Raw genomic sequence first — 19,132 nt, 5'->3', positions numbered from 1 at the left:
GTTTGGTCTACTTGCAAACAGGAGGGGAGACCTGCAGGGGAAACCAGGCACTGCGTGGGCTCGGTGTGGGACACTCGCCCCCTACATTCAGAGCAATTCCCTGTGCACTGGGGGCGCTTTGCTGCAGAGAGTGGCATGGGTGATTCAGCAGGGGGCTGTCCCTGCACAGTCAGTGCTCTCCCCTAGTGCTACATTGTTGAAGTAGGGGATGCTCTGCTGCTGGAATTCCCGTGTTTCCCAGCATCTGTGAACCACGGGGTCCAGTGTGCAAGGTTCTGTTCTGCCTCACCTAAGAGGGCCCCTGGCATTCAGGATTCCCAGCAGCCACTGGATTCTCATTCAGTCCCTGTTGTACACAATTACACAACGGCTGCGCCCCTCCCGAGACGCAGCTGCATGTCATTCTTTCACTGCCTCCTTTCTCTTCTGTACCATTATGGGCCACCTGCCCCCCGCCCCCAGTGTCCTTGGATCTATCCCCATCCACCCTGCTGGGAATCCATGTGTCTGAGCTCATTCCTGCTTCTTTGGAATGGAGAGTATATGGGGCAACCTTGGAGAGGAAACACGGTTGTCATCTTCCTACCCAGAGCAGCCAAGCAATAGAATAAGGGGTAGAACTTGTGTCTGCCCTACAGTAGATGGGTTCTGGAGTTCCCAGCGGATGCTATCTCTACTCCAGGCAGGAGAATGGGGCCTCTCTAGGAGGCCAGCAGATCCCATGGAAATAAGAATGTGAGCTGGGATCTTTCTCTTCTACAGGGGAGCCATCTCCAATCCAGCCCCACCTTTGGGGGACTGGGGGACTCAGAAGGGTGGGGAGACACGGGACCTTTCCCCTCTAGGGCTGCCATCCTCCCATCCCACTGATGCACACCTGGGACTCTTGGTTTCTCTGACACCTGTGATGCCAAGAATTCACAGTGCAAGTTGGGAGATGCCTTCTCAACTTGGAGTGGCTTAAAGCTGACGCGCTCAAAGTTCTGCTTTGTGGGATCATAGCGGGGCCACTGCTTCGCACTACCTTTCCCCACTATGGGTTTCCTTTGTAGAAAACGAACATGCTCCACTGAGTTTAGTACCAGGGATTGGCAGGGACAGGAACAGGGAGGATTCGTAGATTCATAGATACTAAGGTCAGAAGGGACCATTCTGATCATCTAGTCTGACCTCCTGCACAGCGCAGGCCACAGAATCTCACCCACCCACTCCTACGAAAAACCTCACCTATGTCTGAGCTATTGAAGTCCTCAAATCGTGGTTTAAAGACTTCAAGGAGCAGACAAGCCTCCCTCAAGTGACCCGTGAGATACCAGCTGGCATCCGAGATGCAGGGGTGATTATGAGCCAAATTGAAAAGTTTGGCCCCTTTCCAAAATGGCTGTCATCCCGTGTTGTTCCAAATGAGAGTAAAGCCATAGGATGCAATCAGTTAAGATGGCTGCTGCCACCCGGTCTTTACGTATGGGGTGATGCTACAGGTTTCCCTATATAAACATGGCCACTGTCTTCCATTTATCTCCATGAAATTGAAGCCACAGGCAGCCCTGACTTATAATGGCTGCCATTGGCCTACAGCCCCTTGTAAAGTGAGACTTTCCCTAGGGAAGATGGCCACTGTTTTCCATTGTTTGCAATGGGACTGAAGCCAGGCAGATGGGCATCCTTTGTGCTCGCAGACACAGGAAAGGGCAGTGTGGGGGGCAGATCAACATGCAGCGGGGGGTGGGGGGGATGGGGCGGATGGGGAAGGACAGGGAATGACTTTGGGATGTGAGGGAACATAGGAAGATCTGAATTAGGAGGGGAGTCTGAAGCCACCATTTGTCCTCATTTAAGATGGCCTCTCTCACTTGTCCTTTCAACTAGGATGATGTGACATGCTGCCCTAATAAAAAACTGTCACCATCTTCCACTGACCCAGTATGACAGGTTTCAGAGTAGCAGCCATGTTAATCTGTATTCGCAAAAAGAAAAGGAGTATTTGTGGCACCGATGAAGTGAGCTGTAGCTCACGAAATCTTATCTCAAATAAATTTGTTAGTCTCTAAGGTGCCACAAGTACTCCTTTTCTTTTGACCGAGTATGGCAGTTCTTATGTTCTTATGTACTTCCCCTCTCAGAAGTCCAGAATCTGAGTGTAGGAAAGAAACTTTTCATGACAGGAAGGAAGCAACCCATCATTAATTTGGGAAAACTCCCCAAAAACAGTTCATAAACATTAGGCATGAGCAAAAGACCCACTCCCGACTGAGTTGGGCAGTTCCTTTTCCCTCAGGTTCTTAAGTCCAGCAACCAAATGTCCCTTTGACATGCCCGTCCCATTCTCTGCACCCCACTCACAGTTGTTGTCCTTGGTTAGTGCAGGCCCAGAATTCAGAGATGCATCTGCAGAGTTCACCTCCCGCCCCGGGTGGAGTGGTGGGGAAGAAGGTACCTTGCTCTTGGCTCCTGGTTTTTGGGCAGGTGATTTCCTCCACCGCTGGAGCAACCCCTTTGGCTGCTGCAGGCTGTATTGACATGATGGGTGCTATAGCTATGCCTGTATAGTATTTGTCGCATGGACAGCCCCTGCATTTGTGTGGCAGGGCTGGGAAAGGGCAGGCAGAGCTTTGAGATCATTGGCTACTAGCTGAAAACCTTGTTTCCTTGAATGAGGATGGGTGTGTTCGTGGGATCACCGATATCCTGATGCAGGAAGAAGGGAATTATTCCTAACTTGTAACTAGGGGAAAGGGGTTGGAATGGGGGCAGGAAAGGGGTGGGAAGAGGTGCGGCAGGGGCAGAACCTCATGGAAGGGGTGGAGTGGGGGCAGGGCCGGGGCAACGGGGCAGGGTGGGGTCAGTGATGCGGCCCTTGGGCCAATGTACTAGTCCTCATGTGGCCCTTGTGGTCATTTGAGTTTGAGACCCCTGTTCTACCCCCTAATTGTAATCCTATTATGCTTCTCTTATCCCACAACCCTATCACCTGCCACCTAACCCAGTCTCACAGCCCTCTCATCCTGTCCCCCACCTCTACACTCTGCCCCATCCCCACTAATGCTAACCAAGAACCCCACCATTTAACCCCACACCCAGTCCTATTTTACAAGCCTGTTGCCTCTCCTGTAACCCTATCTGCATCACCCTAACCCTGAACTTAACAGTTCCAGCCACCCTACCACTTAACCCTAACACCCAACTGGTGTGTAGGGCTCTTCCTCACTATCTATTGATTACCAGCAAGGAGGGGAAGAGGTTCAGTGGGTTAGATCCAGAAGGCTGGGAGAGAGGACTTCTGGGTTCTATCCCAAGAAATGGGAGGGGAGTGGTTAGAGCAGAGGGGGTGCTGGAAGTTAGGACTCCGGGGTATTATCAACTCCTGGAGGAATTCTGTGTTATTGCACATCCACAGAATTCATGTGCCATGCAGAAATCCCCCCCACAACAGAAAATGCCTTCTGCTGCAGTTGTGCATTTTGCCCACTAGGATCTGCTGTGGTGCCAGAACAGAAAGCATCTACTCCTTGGCCAGCCCCAGGTCGGGAGAGGGAAGAGAAGAGGCTTCCTTCCTCACAATGCCCTGCCAGTGGGGCCAGGTCAGGAGGCATGGTATATGTGGGGACAGACAGCGGTGGGGACAGACAGTGAGGGGCACATGGAACTTCTGGCGGGGGGCACAGACTGGGGTTCATAACAGCTGGTGGGGGGGACAAACTGGAGTGGGGGCTGAATTGGAGTGGGGGTGCAGGGCCACAAGGGGATGGGGGAGGGCATTCAAGGATACATTGGGATGGGGAAGGTGTGCAGGGCCACATGGAGGAAGGAGGTGGCTGAGTGGGGGCACAGGGCCAAATGGGAACAGGGGGAGGGGGTGTAGGGACACATGGGTGGAGGACAGTGGCTGAGTGGGGATAGAAAGACACATGGGGATGGGGGAATGGGGTGCAGGGACACACGGGGACAGGGGCAGATGTGCCTGACGGAATGAGAGAGGCAAGGGGTCAGCCAGGGTCTGCATGGGGGAGGCTCCCCAGCTCCCTAACAATCCCTCCCTGCCCCCCAAAACACTTGTCCCATATTTCTCCCACCCACACCCAACAATCCTTTACGTTCACACCCAGGCTCCTTTCCAGCAATTACTTCACTCTCCCTTAGCTCTTCTATTACCCCTGACTCCCCCAAGCCTTTCAACTACTTCTGGGGGTGGGCGGGAAATTTGTTTCTGTATTGTATTAAATGAATTATTACTCAAAGTTCTGCATTAATATGCTTAGTAAGGAAATGATTTGTCAAAAAGCATTTCCTGAATCTTTTTTGTTGTCTGTATTGTTACAGACATACTTGCTGACAGGTATTTTGAGATAAATTACCAAAATAATTGAAACACGTCTGATTATATTATGTTACTTTGACAAATAAAATATGCAGAATTTTGCAGAATTTTAAAATAATGTGCGCAGAATTTTTAATGTTTTGGCACAGAACTCCCCAAAGAGTAATTATCCCCAGTTTGGGGACAAGAGTGGGGTTTGGTGGATTAGACAAGTGTGAGCTGGAAGCCAAGATGCCTGGGTTCTATTCCAGCTCTTGGAGGGGATTGGGGACGTGGCCCACAGGGGAGGCTGGAAGTCAGGACTCTTGGGATCCATTTCTAGCTCTCAGTGCACAGTGTGATCTCTGGGCTTTGTCATTTGCCTTATGAAAACCCAGAGTATCATTTACCTCCTCACCCTCCCCACCAATGTAATCTGTGTAGCTCATTATTTCAACATTTAACCCCAAAACACACAAACACACACATGCACAAACACACTCACTCTCTCTCCCCTGCTCAGGATCAGCTAGTCAACATCACACACCAGGGTTTTGTCTCTAGACTGAATATCTTTAATGCACTGTATGTGGAGGAGTTGCAGAGGGAGGGTCAATCCATGGATTCTCAGGGGGTTTATTAGCAGGAGCCTCGTTAATGAATCAACAGGCACTGGATGCTCTTGTCTGCAGGGAGGGTTCCCCCTATCAGGGGATTGTAAGTGCTCAGCTCTTCATTCACAGCCCCCTGAACTGGGCATGTCTTCTTGGGTCTGCTCCTGCAGGACACAGAGCGAGTGGGGTTAACAGCAGTGGGGATGAGCTCAGACTATGCAGGGTTTGGTCTAGTTGCAGATGGGAGGGGAGACCTGCAGGGGAAACCAGGTGCTGCATGGGCTCAGTATGGGGTACTCACCCCTTGCAGTTGGTGCTAATCCCTGTGCACTAGCGGGCGCTTCACTGCAAGGAGCAGCATGGGGGGATCATCAGAGGGCTGTCCCCACACAGTCAGTGCTCCCCCACTGTTATATTTTAGCCGTAGGGGATGCTGTGCTGGTGGAGGTCCTGTGTTTCCCAGCATCTGTGATCCCCAGTGTCCAATGTGCAACATTCTGCTCTGCCTCCCATAAGAGTCCCTCCACCTCTGGCACAAAAGATTCCTAGCGTCTGTTGGATTCTCCTTCACTTCCTGTGCTGCACAGTTACACAGTGGCCATGCCCCTCCCCAGAGCCAGCTGTGTGTTATTTTTTCACTGCCTCTTTTCTCTTCAGTGCCATTATGGGCCACCTGCCCCTAGCCCCCTCTGTCCTTGGATCCATTCCTCCATCCTCACCCACCCGTTAGGCATCACCCTGTCTTAGCTCATGCCTCCTCCACTGGAAAGGGGTATATATGGAGTTTGGCTGGTACAGGAAACATGGGTGTTATTGTCCTACTCAGAGGGATCAAGCAAGTGAAGATGGGTCCGAACCTGTGGCTGCCCCACAGCAGATGGATTCTGGAGTTCCCAGGGGACAAGAGATTACCCCAGGCAGGAAAATGGGGCATCTCTAGGAGGCCAGAAGATCCCATGGAAATGTGAATGTGATTCAGGGTCTTTCCCCTCTAGGGGGCACCAGCTCCATTCCAGCCCCAGGGATGCGGGAACTGGCTGGGTCAGAGGGGTGGGGAGACATGAGGACTTTCCCCTCTGTCCTTTCAGCCCTCTGATGCTCACCAGTAGGGCTCGGCTTCTATGTGAGCAGTGATGCCAAGAACGTGCAGTGGTGGGCAGGGGATGTCTCCTTGACTTGGGGCGGCTCCAGTCCAATGCGGAAGAAATTCTGCTTTGTGGGATTGTAGAGGTGCCACTGCCTCCTATCTCTTTGAGGATCCTGTGGGGAAATTCAACACACTCTGCAGAGATTAGTATCAGGTTTGGGCAGGGATGGGAACATACTCTGACTTGAGTCTGACATCCCAGTTGCAGGGGTTATTAGGAGCCAATTTGGCAACTTTCCAAAATGGCTGCCATCCTTTGTTCCCAATGAGAGTGAAGCCAGAGGCTGCCCTTTGTTAAGATGGCTGCTGCCTTGTACTCTCTACGTATGGGATGACTTTACAGGTTGCCCTTTATAAAGCTGAGTAATGTCCCCATTGATCTTGATGACATGGAAGTCACAAGCTGCCCTGATTTATGATGGCTGCCATTGGGCTATGGCTCTTTGCAAAGTGAGACTGACCCTAGGAAAGATGGCCACTGTTCCCCATTGTTTCTAAAGGGACTGAAGCCAGGCTTCTCCCAGGGAAGATGGGCATCCTTTGTGCTCATAGACATAGGAAGGGACAGTGTGGGGAGCAAAGCAACATGCGTATGTGTGGGGGGGGAGACAGGGAATTACACTGGGATGTCAGGGAACATAGGGGCATAGATAGGAGGATCTGAACTGGAAGGAAGTCTGAAGCCACCATTTGTCCTCACTTAAGATGGCCCCTCTCAGTTGTCCGTCCAACTAGGATGAGGTCACATGCTACCCTAACCAAAAATGGCCACCATCTCCCAATGCGGTCAATGAGATTGAAGCTACAAGCTGCCCTGAGTCAGCTGCCTATTGCCTACAGTCCTTTCACGTGGCAGCCAGGGTGTCCCTAGGAAAGATGGCCACCACCTGCCATTGTTCTTAAAGGAGCCAATAGCCACAGGCTGCCCTAAGTTTAGAAGGTTTCCCTCTGCTTGAAGGCCTGCAAGTAGCAGGGATGTGGCCTGGAGGAAAGATGGTGGAGGTGGCCTGTGGGAATAGCAGCTCTGGAGGCAAAGTAGGTAAACAGAGGCCAGCTTCCTGGACTAATCTGCATATGCAGCTCCTCCGCTCCCCCTGTGGGGTACATGGGGAAGTAGAAGGGGCACCATCGAGCTAGTAGGTGTAATTTGCAGATGTCCCAGGCACTCCATGCAGTGCCCAGTGCTGCACAGTCGGTGATTTTCACACAGTCGGGGATTTTCCCATGTGTAGAGCTCACAATATGTGTCACATTAGCTGTGCTACTGCAGTGATGGGAACAAAGGTAGCATTTGGGGCTCTGCTCTGCAGCGCTGCGTGGGTGAAGAGGGGCCGGCTCCCTGGGGAGAGGTGGTGGAAGCCAATCGATGCAGCCCCAGTGCCCTGGCCGAAAAGGAGGAAACTGGCTGGGTCTTCACTGAAGGTGGCTGCGTTCTTACACAGCCAGCGCATCGCCAGTTGCTAGTCCCATAGGCTGGTGTTCCACGGGGCAGCTGGGGGTAGGGACAGGAAGCCCAGCACCCCCAGCCGGTAGTTCATGGAGGCCACGATCATGTTCCCGGTGGCGGCTAAGAAGTGCCCGTCATAGACGTCAAGGGAGGCTGCACCGAGAAGAACCCCCTGCCATGGATCCAGACGATCATGGGGAACAGATCGTTGGGCTGGGGTGGGGCACCCATTAACAATGAAATCATAACCATATGCCCAATAGCCCTTCTGTAACAGTGCCACCTTAATCCTATGCCCAAAACCTAGCCCTAACACTGAAACCTTAATCCAATTCCCATAACCCTAATCCTGACACTGACACCTTAACCGTATGTTCATAGCCTTAAACCTAATACTGACATCCTAACCGTATGTCCATAGCCCTCGCCGTAACACTGACGTCTTAACCCTATGCCCATAACTCTAACCTTAATACTCATACCTTAACCCTATGCTCATAGCTCTAACCCTAATACTGTCACCTTAACCCTATTCCCATAGCCCTAACCCTAACACTGAAATTGTTACCATATGTCCATAACACTAACTCTGATACTGATACCTTAACCCTATGCCCATAAACCTAACCCTAATATTGACAGCTGAACCCCATACCTATTGTGCTAACCCTAATACTGACACCTTGACTCTAAACTCCTAGTGCTATCCCTAACAATGACATCTTAAGCTTATATTCATAGCCCCATCCTAACAGTGAGACCTTAACCCTCTGCCTATAGCTCTAACCCTAACACTGACACAGTAACCCTATGCCCATAGCCCTAAATCAAACACTAACTTCTTAACCTTATACCCATAACCCTAACCCTAACCCCGGCATCTTAATCATATGTCCATAGCCCTAACCCTAACACTGAGACATTAACCCTATGCCCATAACCCTAACCCTCCCGAAACCAGAGCCTTATCCTCCTCCCCCAGTGGCATGACAGCAGTCCTCTCAAGCTGCATAACATCCTCAGCCTTGCAAGTCTCCATATGAACAAAGTCAATGAATTCCTTGTGTGCACGGATCCTCCTCAGCCTGGCCACCACCTCCTGTAGCTCTCCCACCTGCTTCCTGAGAGATTCCACTAGCAGGCACCTCTCACACTGGATAGTCCCTCCAGTCTGGCTTTCTGTGAGTGAGAAATGCAGGCCACAGTCTCTTCAAATCCACACCAGGATCTCGGTAGAGGCATCCATGGTTAGGCTCTCTGTCTGGATACAGGTGCGGTTGGAGGAGACAGGAGCATGTTGACGCTGGCGCTGCAGCCCTTCCTAACCATAACGATTATATTATGACTCCCTCTCTCAAACTCCCCCATTTGGTAGCTGCCCTTGGTCACTTAACTTCTGGCTTTTAAGGCCTTCCCTCCTAGGTCAGCCCTACCCCCTCGTTAATCACACAGGGGGAGGGTGATCACAAGGCTGATTGAGGCTGATCAAGGATGATCCTGTAACTGAAATAACCTGAAAGAAAAAGAAAAACACAAACAGCCAAACAAATTCACTCACCCCAAGATTAGTACTCGCACCTTGTTTGTTCAGTAGGGGGATCTCCTTCGCCTTCTCTCAAACTCCCCTGTTTGCGGTCCAAGTTGTTTCCAGCATAGGTTGGGGAGGAGAAAGACTCCCTCATGCTGCAACTGTTCCTTATTTTATACCCTTGGCCCATGTGCCTGGTAGACACTAACACAGGCATGTCCTGGTGGGCTTTGCTGAGTCACAGTGATTGAGCCGTTCCCACTGTGTGGTGCTTGCATAGTTGAATCTACCGTGGATTAATGGGTGGTCAACACCCACCTGGTCAGGGATTTTTTGAGCAAAATTATAGCATATTTTAGTAACAATCATACAGCACAATCTCATAACTTTATACACACTAGTGATACACATATTTGGATAGAACAACGGGTTGAAGCGGATCATGACCGTTCATACGATACCATGCTTTGTATGAAATATCACAACCATATATGAATGATGAATCTAGGGGTTCCAGGGTGTCATTCAGAGGTACAGTGTATCACACTCTCCCCAAAGCTCTTACCTCAATACTTGAGCCCTACCACTGAGACCCCAAATGTATCCCCAACCCTAACCCATCCCAATGCTACTGCCTGAATCCCATCCCTTAATCCTGTCCCCCAACCCATACACTGACACCCTAATTGTAACCCTGTTATGCTTCTCTTATCCCATAACCCTATCATCCTACCACCTAACCCAACCTCCCAGCCCTCTCATCTTGTCCCCCACCTCTACACTCTACCCCATCCCCACTAATGCTGACCAAGAACCCCACTATTTAACTCCACACCCAGTCCTACTCTACAAGCCTGTTGCCTCTCGTAAATGCTAACCGCATCACCCTAACCCTGAACTTAACAGTTCCAGCCACCCTACCACTTAACCTTGTCATAAATATAAAGGGAAGGGTAAACACCTTTAAATCCCTCCTGGCCAGAGGAAAAACCCTTTCACCTGTAAAGGGTTAAGAAGCTAGGATAACCTTGCTGGCACCTGACCAAAATGACCAATGAGGAGACAAGATACTTTCAAAAGCTGGGGGGAGGGAGAAACAAAGCTCTCTGTCTCTGTAATGTTTTTCCGGGGACAGAACAGGAATGGAGTCTTAGAATTTAGTAAGTAATCTAGTTAGATATGCATTAGATTCTGATTTGTTTAAATGGCTTGGAAATAAGCTGTGCTGAATGGAATGGATATTCCAGTTTTTGTGTCTTTTTGTAACTTAAGGTTTTGCCTAGAGGGATTCTCTATGTTTTGAATCTGATTACCCTGTAAGGTATTTACCATCCTGATTTTACAGAAGTGATTCTTTTCACTTTTTCTTCTATTCAAATTCTTCTTTTAAGAAACTGAATGCTTTTTCATTGTTCTTCAGATCCAAGGGTTTGGGTCTGTGGTCACCTATACAAATTGGTGAGGATTTTTATCAAACCTTCCCCAGGAAAGGGGGTATAGGGTTTGGGAGGATTTTGGGGGGAAAGACGTTTCCAAACAGACTCTCTTTCCTAATAATAATAATAATACCGGTTAGACATTTGGTAGCGAAAGTCCAAGGGCAAAAGGTAAAATAGTTTGTACCTTGGGGAAGTTTTAACCTACACTGGTAAAAGTAAGCTTAGGAGGTTTTCATGCAGGTCCCTACATCTGTACCCGAGAGTTCAGAGTGGGGAAGGAACCTTGACAAACCTTAACACCCAACCTGTACCAGAACCGCCAAACTCCAATTACTGACCCTAACCCTAATTATAACTCTGCTTCCCCAATCTGACTACCTGATCCTAACTCTTAAACTTTTAACCTTTAAACTAACTCCTAGCCACCCTACCTTACAAGCCTGTTGCCTCTCCTGCAGGCCTAACCATCCCACCGTAACCCTGAACTTAATGGTTCCAGCCAGCTCTGTCACCCTAATACTTAAGCCTAACAGCCAATGGGACCTGGAACCCCTGAGCTCCAATTCCCTACCCTAACACCCTACTTATAACCTTGCTCCCCAAATCTGACTACCTGACTCTAACTCTTAAGCCTGTAACCCTTAAACCCACACCTAGTCACCTCACCCCTCAGCTCTCCTCACAACCATAGCTGGCTTCAGACCCCAGATTTTAGGTCTGAGCCAGCCCTAAGCCCAACTCCACTTCCTGCCTTTCCGATCCAGATTGTAAACCCAGCACAGCCCGGTCCAGCCTGCCTGCAAAGTGCCACTCACCCTGTCAGAGCAGGAAAAATAATAATAGATACAGTAGTTAACGATGGGAGAAATGATGGTTCAGTGGTTCTTCAACTGAGGTCTGAATTGAACTGAGAGAACTGAGCCATAGGGCATGCTGGAAGTCAGGATCTGGGGGGCTTGCCCTTCCAGGGGATGGGCGTTTTGCAAGAGTTGTGCCAATCTCATTGCTCTAGGGTTCTGCGCCAACAGCCCCGGTTACTGGGACAATGATTAGGTGGTTGAACGTGAGCCTTTCCCCTCTCGGGGAGGCTGGATCTGATGTGGGGAGGGGGATGGAAGGGTGAACCAGCTGGTTCAGGGAATGGGGAAAGGGACATGGGGCCTTTACTCTCTCGAGGGCTCTGGTTCCAGATTTTGTCATTCCCATCAGTGTGCACTGAGTTGTGGAGGCTCAGCCCAACCGCCAGGTGAGCCAGGGCCCCTGTCCCAAACTCCACCAGCCTGAGCAGGGAGGCTGAGGGATGATTGGACCACAGAGTCCCTGCCCCTCAGAGGAGATCTGTGCAGGGAATGGGGTCCTGGGGAGCGGGTGCTGTGTGCATGTGGGGCATTCTCCTTGTCCCTATACCCACTTTGCCTCCTCCCCATACCCTGCCAGCTGGCTGAGAAAACATCTGTCTCTGTGGCTTGTATTGTATAGTGGCCCACAAATGTCATCAATAAACCACCAATTTCCTTAGACTCCTTGGTGTGTACAGTTCTTCACAGTCCAGTGAGCACCATCAGGGAGGGGATTGGAGCTAGTGGGTTAGAGCACAGAGGCCAGGGGTCAGGATTCCTGGGTTCTCTCCCAAGGACTGGGAGGAGAGTGGGATCTAGTGGTTAGAGTAGAGGGGGGCTGGGAGTTAGGACTCCTGGGTGTTCTTCCCTGTCTGAGGACGAGAGGGGGTCTAAGGGTTAGAGACGTGTGAGCTGGAAGTCAAGACGCCTGGGTTCTATTTCAGACCTTGGAGGGCATTGGGGTCTAGTTGGTTAGACGGGAGAAGCTGTGAATCAGGACTCCTGCGTTCCATATCTTTGGGTACAGAGTGTGATCTCTGCACTTTGTCATTTCCCTCTTCAAACACCAAAGCAGCATTTACCCCCATGTAATCTTTGTTCCCCATTATCTCAACACAACTCCCATCGCACCAACACTCTCTCTCTCCTGCTCAGGAGCAGCTAATCAACCTCACACACCAGGGCTCTGTCTCCAGACTGAATATGCTTTAATGCACTGGGGGTGGAGGAATTGCAGAGGGAGGGTCAATCCATGGATTCCCAGCTGGTTCATTAGCAGGATCCTCGTTAATGAATTGGGAGGCACTGACAGGAACTGGATCCTCTGGTCTGCATGGAGGGTTCCCCCCATGAGGGGATTGTAATTGCTCAGCTCTTCATTCACGGCCCCGGGGCTGGGTACATCTGCTCCTGTGGAACACACAATGAGTGGGGTTAACAGCAGTGGGGATGAGCTCAGACTATGCGGGGGTTTGTCTACTTGTAAACAGGAGAGGAGATCTGCAGGGGAAACCAGGTGCTGCACAGGCTCAGTATGGGATGCTCACCCCTTACGGTCAGTGCTAATCTCCGTGTACTAGGGGGTGCATTTCTTCAAAGAGTGGCATGGGGGGGGAGTCAGGAGAGGGCTGTCCCCCAACATTTAGTGCCCCCAGTACTATATTCTAGCAGTAGGGGACGCTATTCTGCTAGAGTTCCTGTGTTTTGCAGCATCTGTGACCCCAGGGTCCAATGTGCAAGGTTCTGTTCTGCCTCCCATAAGAGGCCCCCTAGCACACAGGATTCCCAGTGACTATTGGATTCTTCTTGAATCCCTGTCTTATACAGTTACACAGTGGCTGCATCCCTCCTGAGAGCCAATTGTATGTCATTCTTTCTTTGCCACCGTTCTCTTCTGTGTCATTACAGGCCACTTACCCTCAGCCCGCAGTGTCCTTGGATCCATCTCTTCATCCCCAGCCACCCTACTGGGAATCCCTCTGTCTGAGCTCATGCCTCCTCCCCTGAAATGGGGGCTATGTGGGGAAACGTTGGAGAGGAAACACGGTTGTCATCTTCCTACCCAGAGGGGCTGAGCAAGAGAAGATGGGGTAGAACCTGGGGCTGCCCCACAGGAGATAAGATCTGGAGTTCCCAGGATATGCAAGTTCTACCCCAGACAGGAGATTGGAGCATCTCTAGGAGACCAGAAGATCCCATGGAAATGGGAATGTGAGCTGGGATCTTTTGCTTCTAGAGGGGAGCCATCTCCAATCTAGCCAAAGGGTTTGGGGCCTGGATGGCTGAGAAGGGTGGGGAGAGACGGGGCCCTTCCCCTCTAGGGCTGCCATCCTCTCATCCCAGTGATGCTCACCTGGCCCCAACTTTTGGTTTCTCTGACAGCAGTGATGCCAAGAATTCACAGCGCGAGGCGTGTAATGCCTTCTCAACTTTGGGCGGCTTCAGGCTGATGTGCTCAAAGTTCTGCTTTGCGGGGTCGTAGGTGGGCCACTGCTTCCCGCTGTCCTCTCCCACCAGGGGTTTCCTGCATGGAAAATGAACATGCCCCACTGAGGTTAGTACTGTGGCTTGGTGGGGACAGGAACATGCCCCACCTGGTGTCTAACATCCCAGATGCAGGGATGATTATGAGCCAACTTGAAAAGTTTGGCCTCTTTCCAACATGGCTGCCATCCCATGTTGTTGCTAATGAGAGTGAAGCCAGAGGCTGCCCTCAGTTAAGATGGGTGCTGCCTCCCGGTCTTTTCATATGGGGTGATGCTACAGGTTGCCCTTTATAAACATGGCCACTTTATTCCGTTGTTCTCCATGAAATTGAAGCCACAGGCGGCCCTGAGTAATAATGGCTGCCATTGGCCTATGACCTTTTGTGAAATGAGACTTCCCCAAGGGAAGATGGCCACTGTTTTCCATTGTTTGCAATGGGACCGAAGCCAGGCTTCCCTCAGAAAAGATGGGCATCCTTTATGCTCACAGACAGGACAGGGCACTGTGGGGAGCAGAGCATCATGCGAGGTGCGGGCAAGGGGGGAGCATGGACAGGGAATGTGGGGGCATAGATTGGAGGATCTGAACTGGAAGGGAGTGTCTAGTTTTGCTCTTACTTAAGATGGCGTCTCTCACTTGTCCTTTCAACTAGGATGCTACCCTTACAAAAAAATGACCACCATATCTCACTGTGATCAGGGAGATTGAAGCCACAAGCTGCCCTGAGTCAGCTGCCATTTGCCTACAGCCCTTGCACATGGCAGCCAAGTTGTCCCTAGGAAAGATGGCCACCACCCGTCCTTGTTCTTAAGGAGGCAGAAGCCACAGGCTGCCCTCAAGGAAGATGGCTACCTTTCCCCATGGTTTCCAAAGGGACAGAAGCCAATGGCTACCCTCAGTTAAGATGGCCTCCCTGAACATGAAGACTGGCAACTAGCAGGGACGTTGCCTGTCAGAAAGATGTTGGAGGCAGCCTGCTGGTAGCTGTAATTTGCAGATGTCCCAGGTGCCCCGTGCAGTGCCCAAAGCTGCACAGTCGGGGATTTCCCCATGTTTGATACTCGCAGTCTGTGTCACATTGGTTGTGGGACTGCGGGGATGCGAACAGGGTATGTGTGAGAACACATGGGGGAGGGGGAGAGAGTGGCTCTCCCTAGAATCATAGATTCCAGGACCAGAAGAGACCACTGTGATCATCTAGTCTGACCTCCTGTATAACTCAGGCCACAGGAGTTCCCGAAATAATTCCTAGATAGATCCAAATTTGATTGAAACCTTCTCAGCAACGGAGAATCCACCACCACCCTTGGTGTGTTCCAATTTGTTCCAATCATTGAGTACTCTAACTGTTAGACATTTATACCTTATTTGAAGTCTGAATTTATCTTGCTTTGACTCCCCACCTTTAGATCATGTCAGACTTTTCTCTGCTAGACTGAAGACCAATTTATTAAAGATTTGGTCCCCAGGTAGGTACTTATAGACCCTGTCAGGGTTCCCTGCCCACTCTGAACTCTAGGGTACAGATGTGGGGACCCGCATGAAAGACCCCCTAAGCTTATTTCTACCAGCTTAGGGTAAAACTTCCCCAAGGCACAAACTCTTTGTGCTTGGAGTGTAAGCTGCCACCACCAAGTGATTTAACAAAGAATTCGGGAAAGGACCACTTGGAGTTCCTATTCCCGCAAAATATCCCCCCAAGCTTTACACCCCCTTTCCTGGGGAGGCTTGAGAATAATCTCCTAACCAATTTGGTTACAAAGTGATCACAGACCCAAACCCCTGGGTCTTAGGACAATAGAGAAATCAGTCAGGTTCTTAAAAGAAGGATTTTAAAAAAAAAAAAAAAAAAAAAAAAAAGTAAAAATCACCTCTGTAAAATCAGGATGGAAAATAACTTTACAGGGTAACAAAAGATTCAAAAACACAGAGGATTTCCCTCTGGGCCAAACTTTAAGGTTACCAAAAGAAAACCAGGAATACAGCTTCCTCTCAGCACAGAGAAAATCACAAGCCAAAACAAAAATAAGCTAACGCATTCCCTTGCTACTACTTACTGATTCTAATGGAGTTGGATTGCCAAGTTTCCTGAGCTTCTTAACCTTTTACAGGTAAAAGGATTTTGTGCCTCTGGCCAGGAGAGATTTTATAGTACTGTATACAGGAAGGTTGTTACCCTTCCCTTTATATTTATGACAGGCCCCTTAACCTTCTCTTAGTTAAACTACATAGATTGAGATCCTTGAGTATATTGCTATAAGGCAAGGTTTCTAATCCCTTAGACATTCTCATGGCTCTTCTCTGGACCTTTTCCAATTTATCCACACCCTATAATTACCCAGGTGATCCCATTTAACCTTCTTATAAATTGGCATGGCATTAGCTTTCTCCCAGTCTTCTGGATCAGGGGGACAAGAGGATTGTGGGGATTCCCTTACCCGCTCCAGGCGTACACCACAAGGTACTGCATCACCCTGCGGCTCAGCGCTACCTCAGCCTCTGTGTGGTTGGATCCTACCACGGATGCCAGGGTCCCGAACTCGTAGGGTAGCTCAGAGCCGTGTGGCACCCCCATCCATTCAGGTAGAGACAAGCCACTGCTACGGTGGGCGAAATGGTAGGTGAACACAGGATTTCCAGCCTCTGCCTCTTGCCTTGCCATCTCCAATACCGGGCACACAAAGAAATAGTCACCAGCGATTTGTTCCATGGCCCATCGGTACTGTGCCTCTCCCTGCTCCTCCCCCTCCTGGATGTACCAGTGTGCCATGGCTTGGATGGCCTCGTCTGGCAGCCCTGGCACTATCAGCCTCACCACCTGCAGCAGCTCCTCCCAGCCGATGGAGCTGGCGTTCTCCAGGTTGAAGCTGGGGGCAGCAATGTATAATATGTAGGATCCTTCGTTGGTGGTGAAACCAACCCCGATGGGTATCGGCTGGCCGTGCCTGGCCTGCAGGAGTCTTGGTGGTGTATCAGGGAGGAAATCCCCATCTGGTGTTGGCACAAAGGGGGACCCCAGCTGCTTCTTGTGGTTCAAGACAGAGAACGCGTGTTTGGGGAACTCCCCCGGTTCCTTCCCCTGCAGGCAGCCCACCAGAGCAGTGTTGTTATCATTGGAGCAGCCCAGCAGCTGGCCCAGCCTCTGGCCTCTCTCCTTGGCCTCTTCAAGTGAAATCCAAGCCCCGGGTGCGTTCGGGGCTCCGCTCTGCAGCAGGGCACTGGTGAAGAGGGGCCGGCTCCCCGGGGAGAGGAGGTGGAAGCCGACTGATTGAGCCCCAGCATCCTGGCCGAAGAGTGAGAAATGGGCTGGGTCCCCACCGAAGACGGCCGCGTTGTCCCGCAGCCAGCGCATCGCCAGTCGCTGGTCCCATAGGCCGGCATTCCCTGGGGCGGCTGGGGGCAGGGATAGGAAGCCCAGCGCTCCCAGCCGGTAGTTCATGGAAGCCACGATCACATTCTCGGAGGCAGCTAAGAAGCGCCCATCATAGATGTTGAGTGAGGCTGCCCCTGTGCAGAACCCACCACCGTGGATCCAGGCGAAGGTGGCGGCTGGCAGAGAGGGACGGGGATGGGGCACCCAGACATTGAGGAAGAGGCAGTCCTCAGACTGTGGCATTTTGGGTGTCCATATTTCAGCCTGAGGGTAATGAGTGAGCGGAGGCTGGTGGCACGCATTGCCAAAGCTAGAGGCTTCCAGGATGTGGCTCCAGGGCTGGTGGGGAATTGGCTTCTGAAAACGCAAGGCCCCCACGGGGGGCTCGGCGTAGGGGATACCCAGGAACGCTGTCACTGTGCTGGAGCCGACCTGGAGGCGCTTGCCCCGGATGGGGCCGCTGGTGGTGAGCACCACGGTGCCATCGTCATCGGAACCAGAGCTGGGGCCCAACAGGGAGAGGAGGAGCAGGCAGGGGAAAGCGGGATGGAGTCCCAGCATCGTGGCAGCTGGAAGGAAACCCCCCCCCAGACGGAGTTATAGGGAACGGGATATGTGGCCTCTCCCCTCTAGGGGGCGCTGGGTCCCATCCAGTCCCAGCCACCTAAATCCAGACAGCAGGAGGATGCTCCCTACATCAGCATGGATCCCCTTTAGCAAATAGAGCCCCCTGGTCCGTTCCACCCATGCTCTGGCTCCCTGCTGTGGTCCCTGCTCTGCATCAATCCTGACTCTCATTCTGGGAGGGGAGTGGGATCCAGTGGTTAGAGTTGGGAGGTAGGCTGGGATTGAGGACTCCTGTTTTATCCTCAGCTTTGGGAAGGGAGTGGGGTCTAGTGGGCTCGAGTGTCGGGCTCTGGGAGCCAGGGCTCCTGGGTTCTATCCCCAGGTCTGGGAAAGGAATTGGGTATGGTAGGTATACCACTGTGGGTCAGGAGCCAGAGCTCCTGGATTGTATCACTGGTTCTGGATAGGGAGTGGGGTATGGTGGGTTAGACCACTGTGGGCCTGGAGTCAAGAGTCCTGGTACCGGGCAAACTGATTGAAACTATAATCAAGAACAATATTGTCAGACATATAGATGAACATAATTTGTTGAGGAAGAGTCAGCATGGTTTTAGTAAAGGGAAATCATGCCTTACTAATCTATTAGAATTCTTTGAGGTGGTCAACAAGCATGTGGCCCAAGGGGATCCAGCAGATATAGTGTACTTAGATTTTCAGAAAGCCTTTGACAAGGTCCCTCACCAAAGGGTCTTAACAAAGAAAGCTGCCACGGGATAAGAGCAAACCTGCTCTCATGGATTAGTAACTGGTTAAAAGATAGGAGACAAAGGATAGGAATAAATGGTCAGTTTTCAGACTGGAGAGAGGTAAATAGTGGTGTCCCCCAGGGGTCTGTTCTGGGACCACTTCTAGTCAACAAATTCATAAATGATCTGGAAAAAGGGGTAAACAATGAGGTGGCAAAATTTGCAGATGATACAAAATTACTAAAGATAGTTAAGACCCCGGCAGAGTGTGAAGAGCTACAAAAGGATCTCTCAAAATTGGGTGACTGGGCAACAAAATGGCAGATGAAATTTAATGTTGATAAATGCAAAGTGATGCCCATGGGAAAGCATAATCCCAACTATACATATAAAATGATGGGGTCTAAATGAGCTGTTCCCACTCAAGAAAGAGATCTTGGAGTCATTGTGGATAGGTCTCTGAAAACATCCACTCAATGTGCAGCTGCAGTCCAAAAAGCAATTTGAATGCTGAGAATAATTAAGAAAGGGATAGATAATAGGACAGAAAATATCATGTTGCCTCCATAAAAATCCATGGTATGCCCACATCTTGAACACTGTCTGCAGATGTGGTCGCCCCATCTCAAAAAAGAGATACTGGAATTG

At 50.8% G+C, this 19,132-nt stretch overlaps 1 protein-coding gene and 1 pseudogene across 1 annotated transcript; one reads left to right on the top strand and one right to left on the bottom strand.

Moving 5' to 3' along the window:
- LOC119842653 overlaps nucleotides 1-19,132 on the top strand; it is a 1,040,433-nt pseudogene that overhangs the window by 650,999 nt on the left and 370,302 nt on the right.
- LOC119842914 (acetylcholinesterase-like) lies at nucleotides 12,175-17,732 on the bottom strand. The gene is made up of 3 exons (XM_038371703.2): nucleotides 16,237-17,732; nucleotides 13,665-13,835; nucleotides 12,175-12,721 (listed from the first exon to the last, which is right to left on the bottom strand). The coding sequence occupies exons 1-3, from the start codon at nucleotides 17,730-17,732 to the stop codon at nucleotides 12,688-12,690; spliced, it is 1,701 nt and encodes a 566-aa protein (XP_038227631.1). The 3' UTR covers nucleotides 12,175-12,687.

The sequence above is a fragment of the Dermochelys coriacea genome, chromosome 14, assembly GCF_009764565.3.
Source record: "Dermochelys coriacea isolate rDerCor1 chromosome 14, rDerCor1.pri.v4, whole genome shotgun sequence".
In the NCBI taxonomy this organism is placed as follows: Eukaryota; Metazoa; Chordata; order Testudines; family Dermochelyidae; genus Dermochelys; species Dermochelys coriacea.
This window is presented reverse-complemented; position numbering and strand designations above follow the sequence as displayed.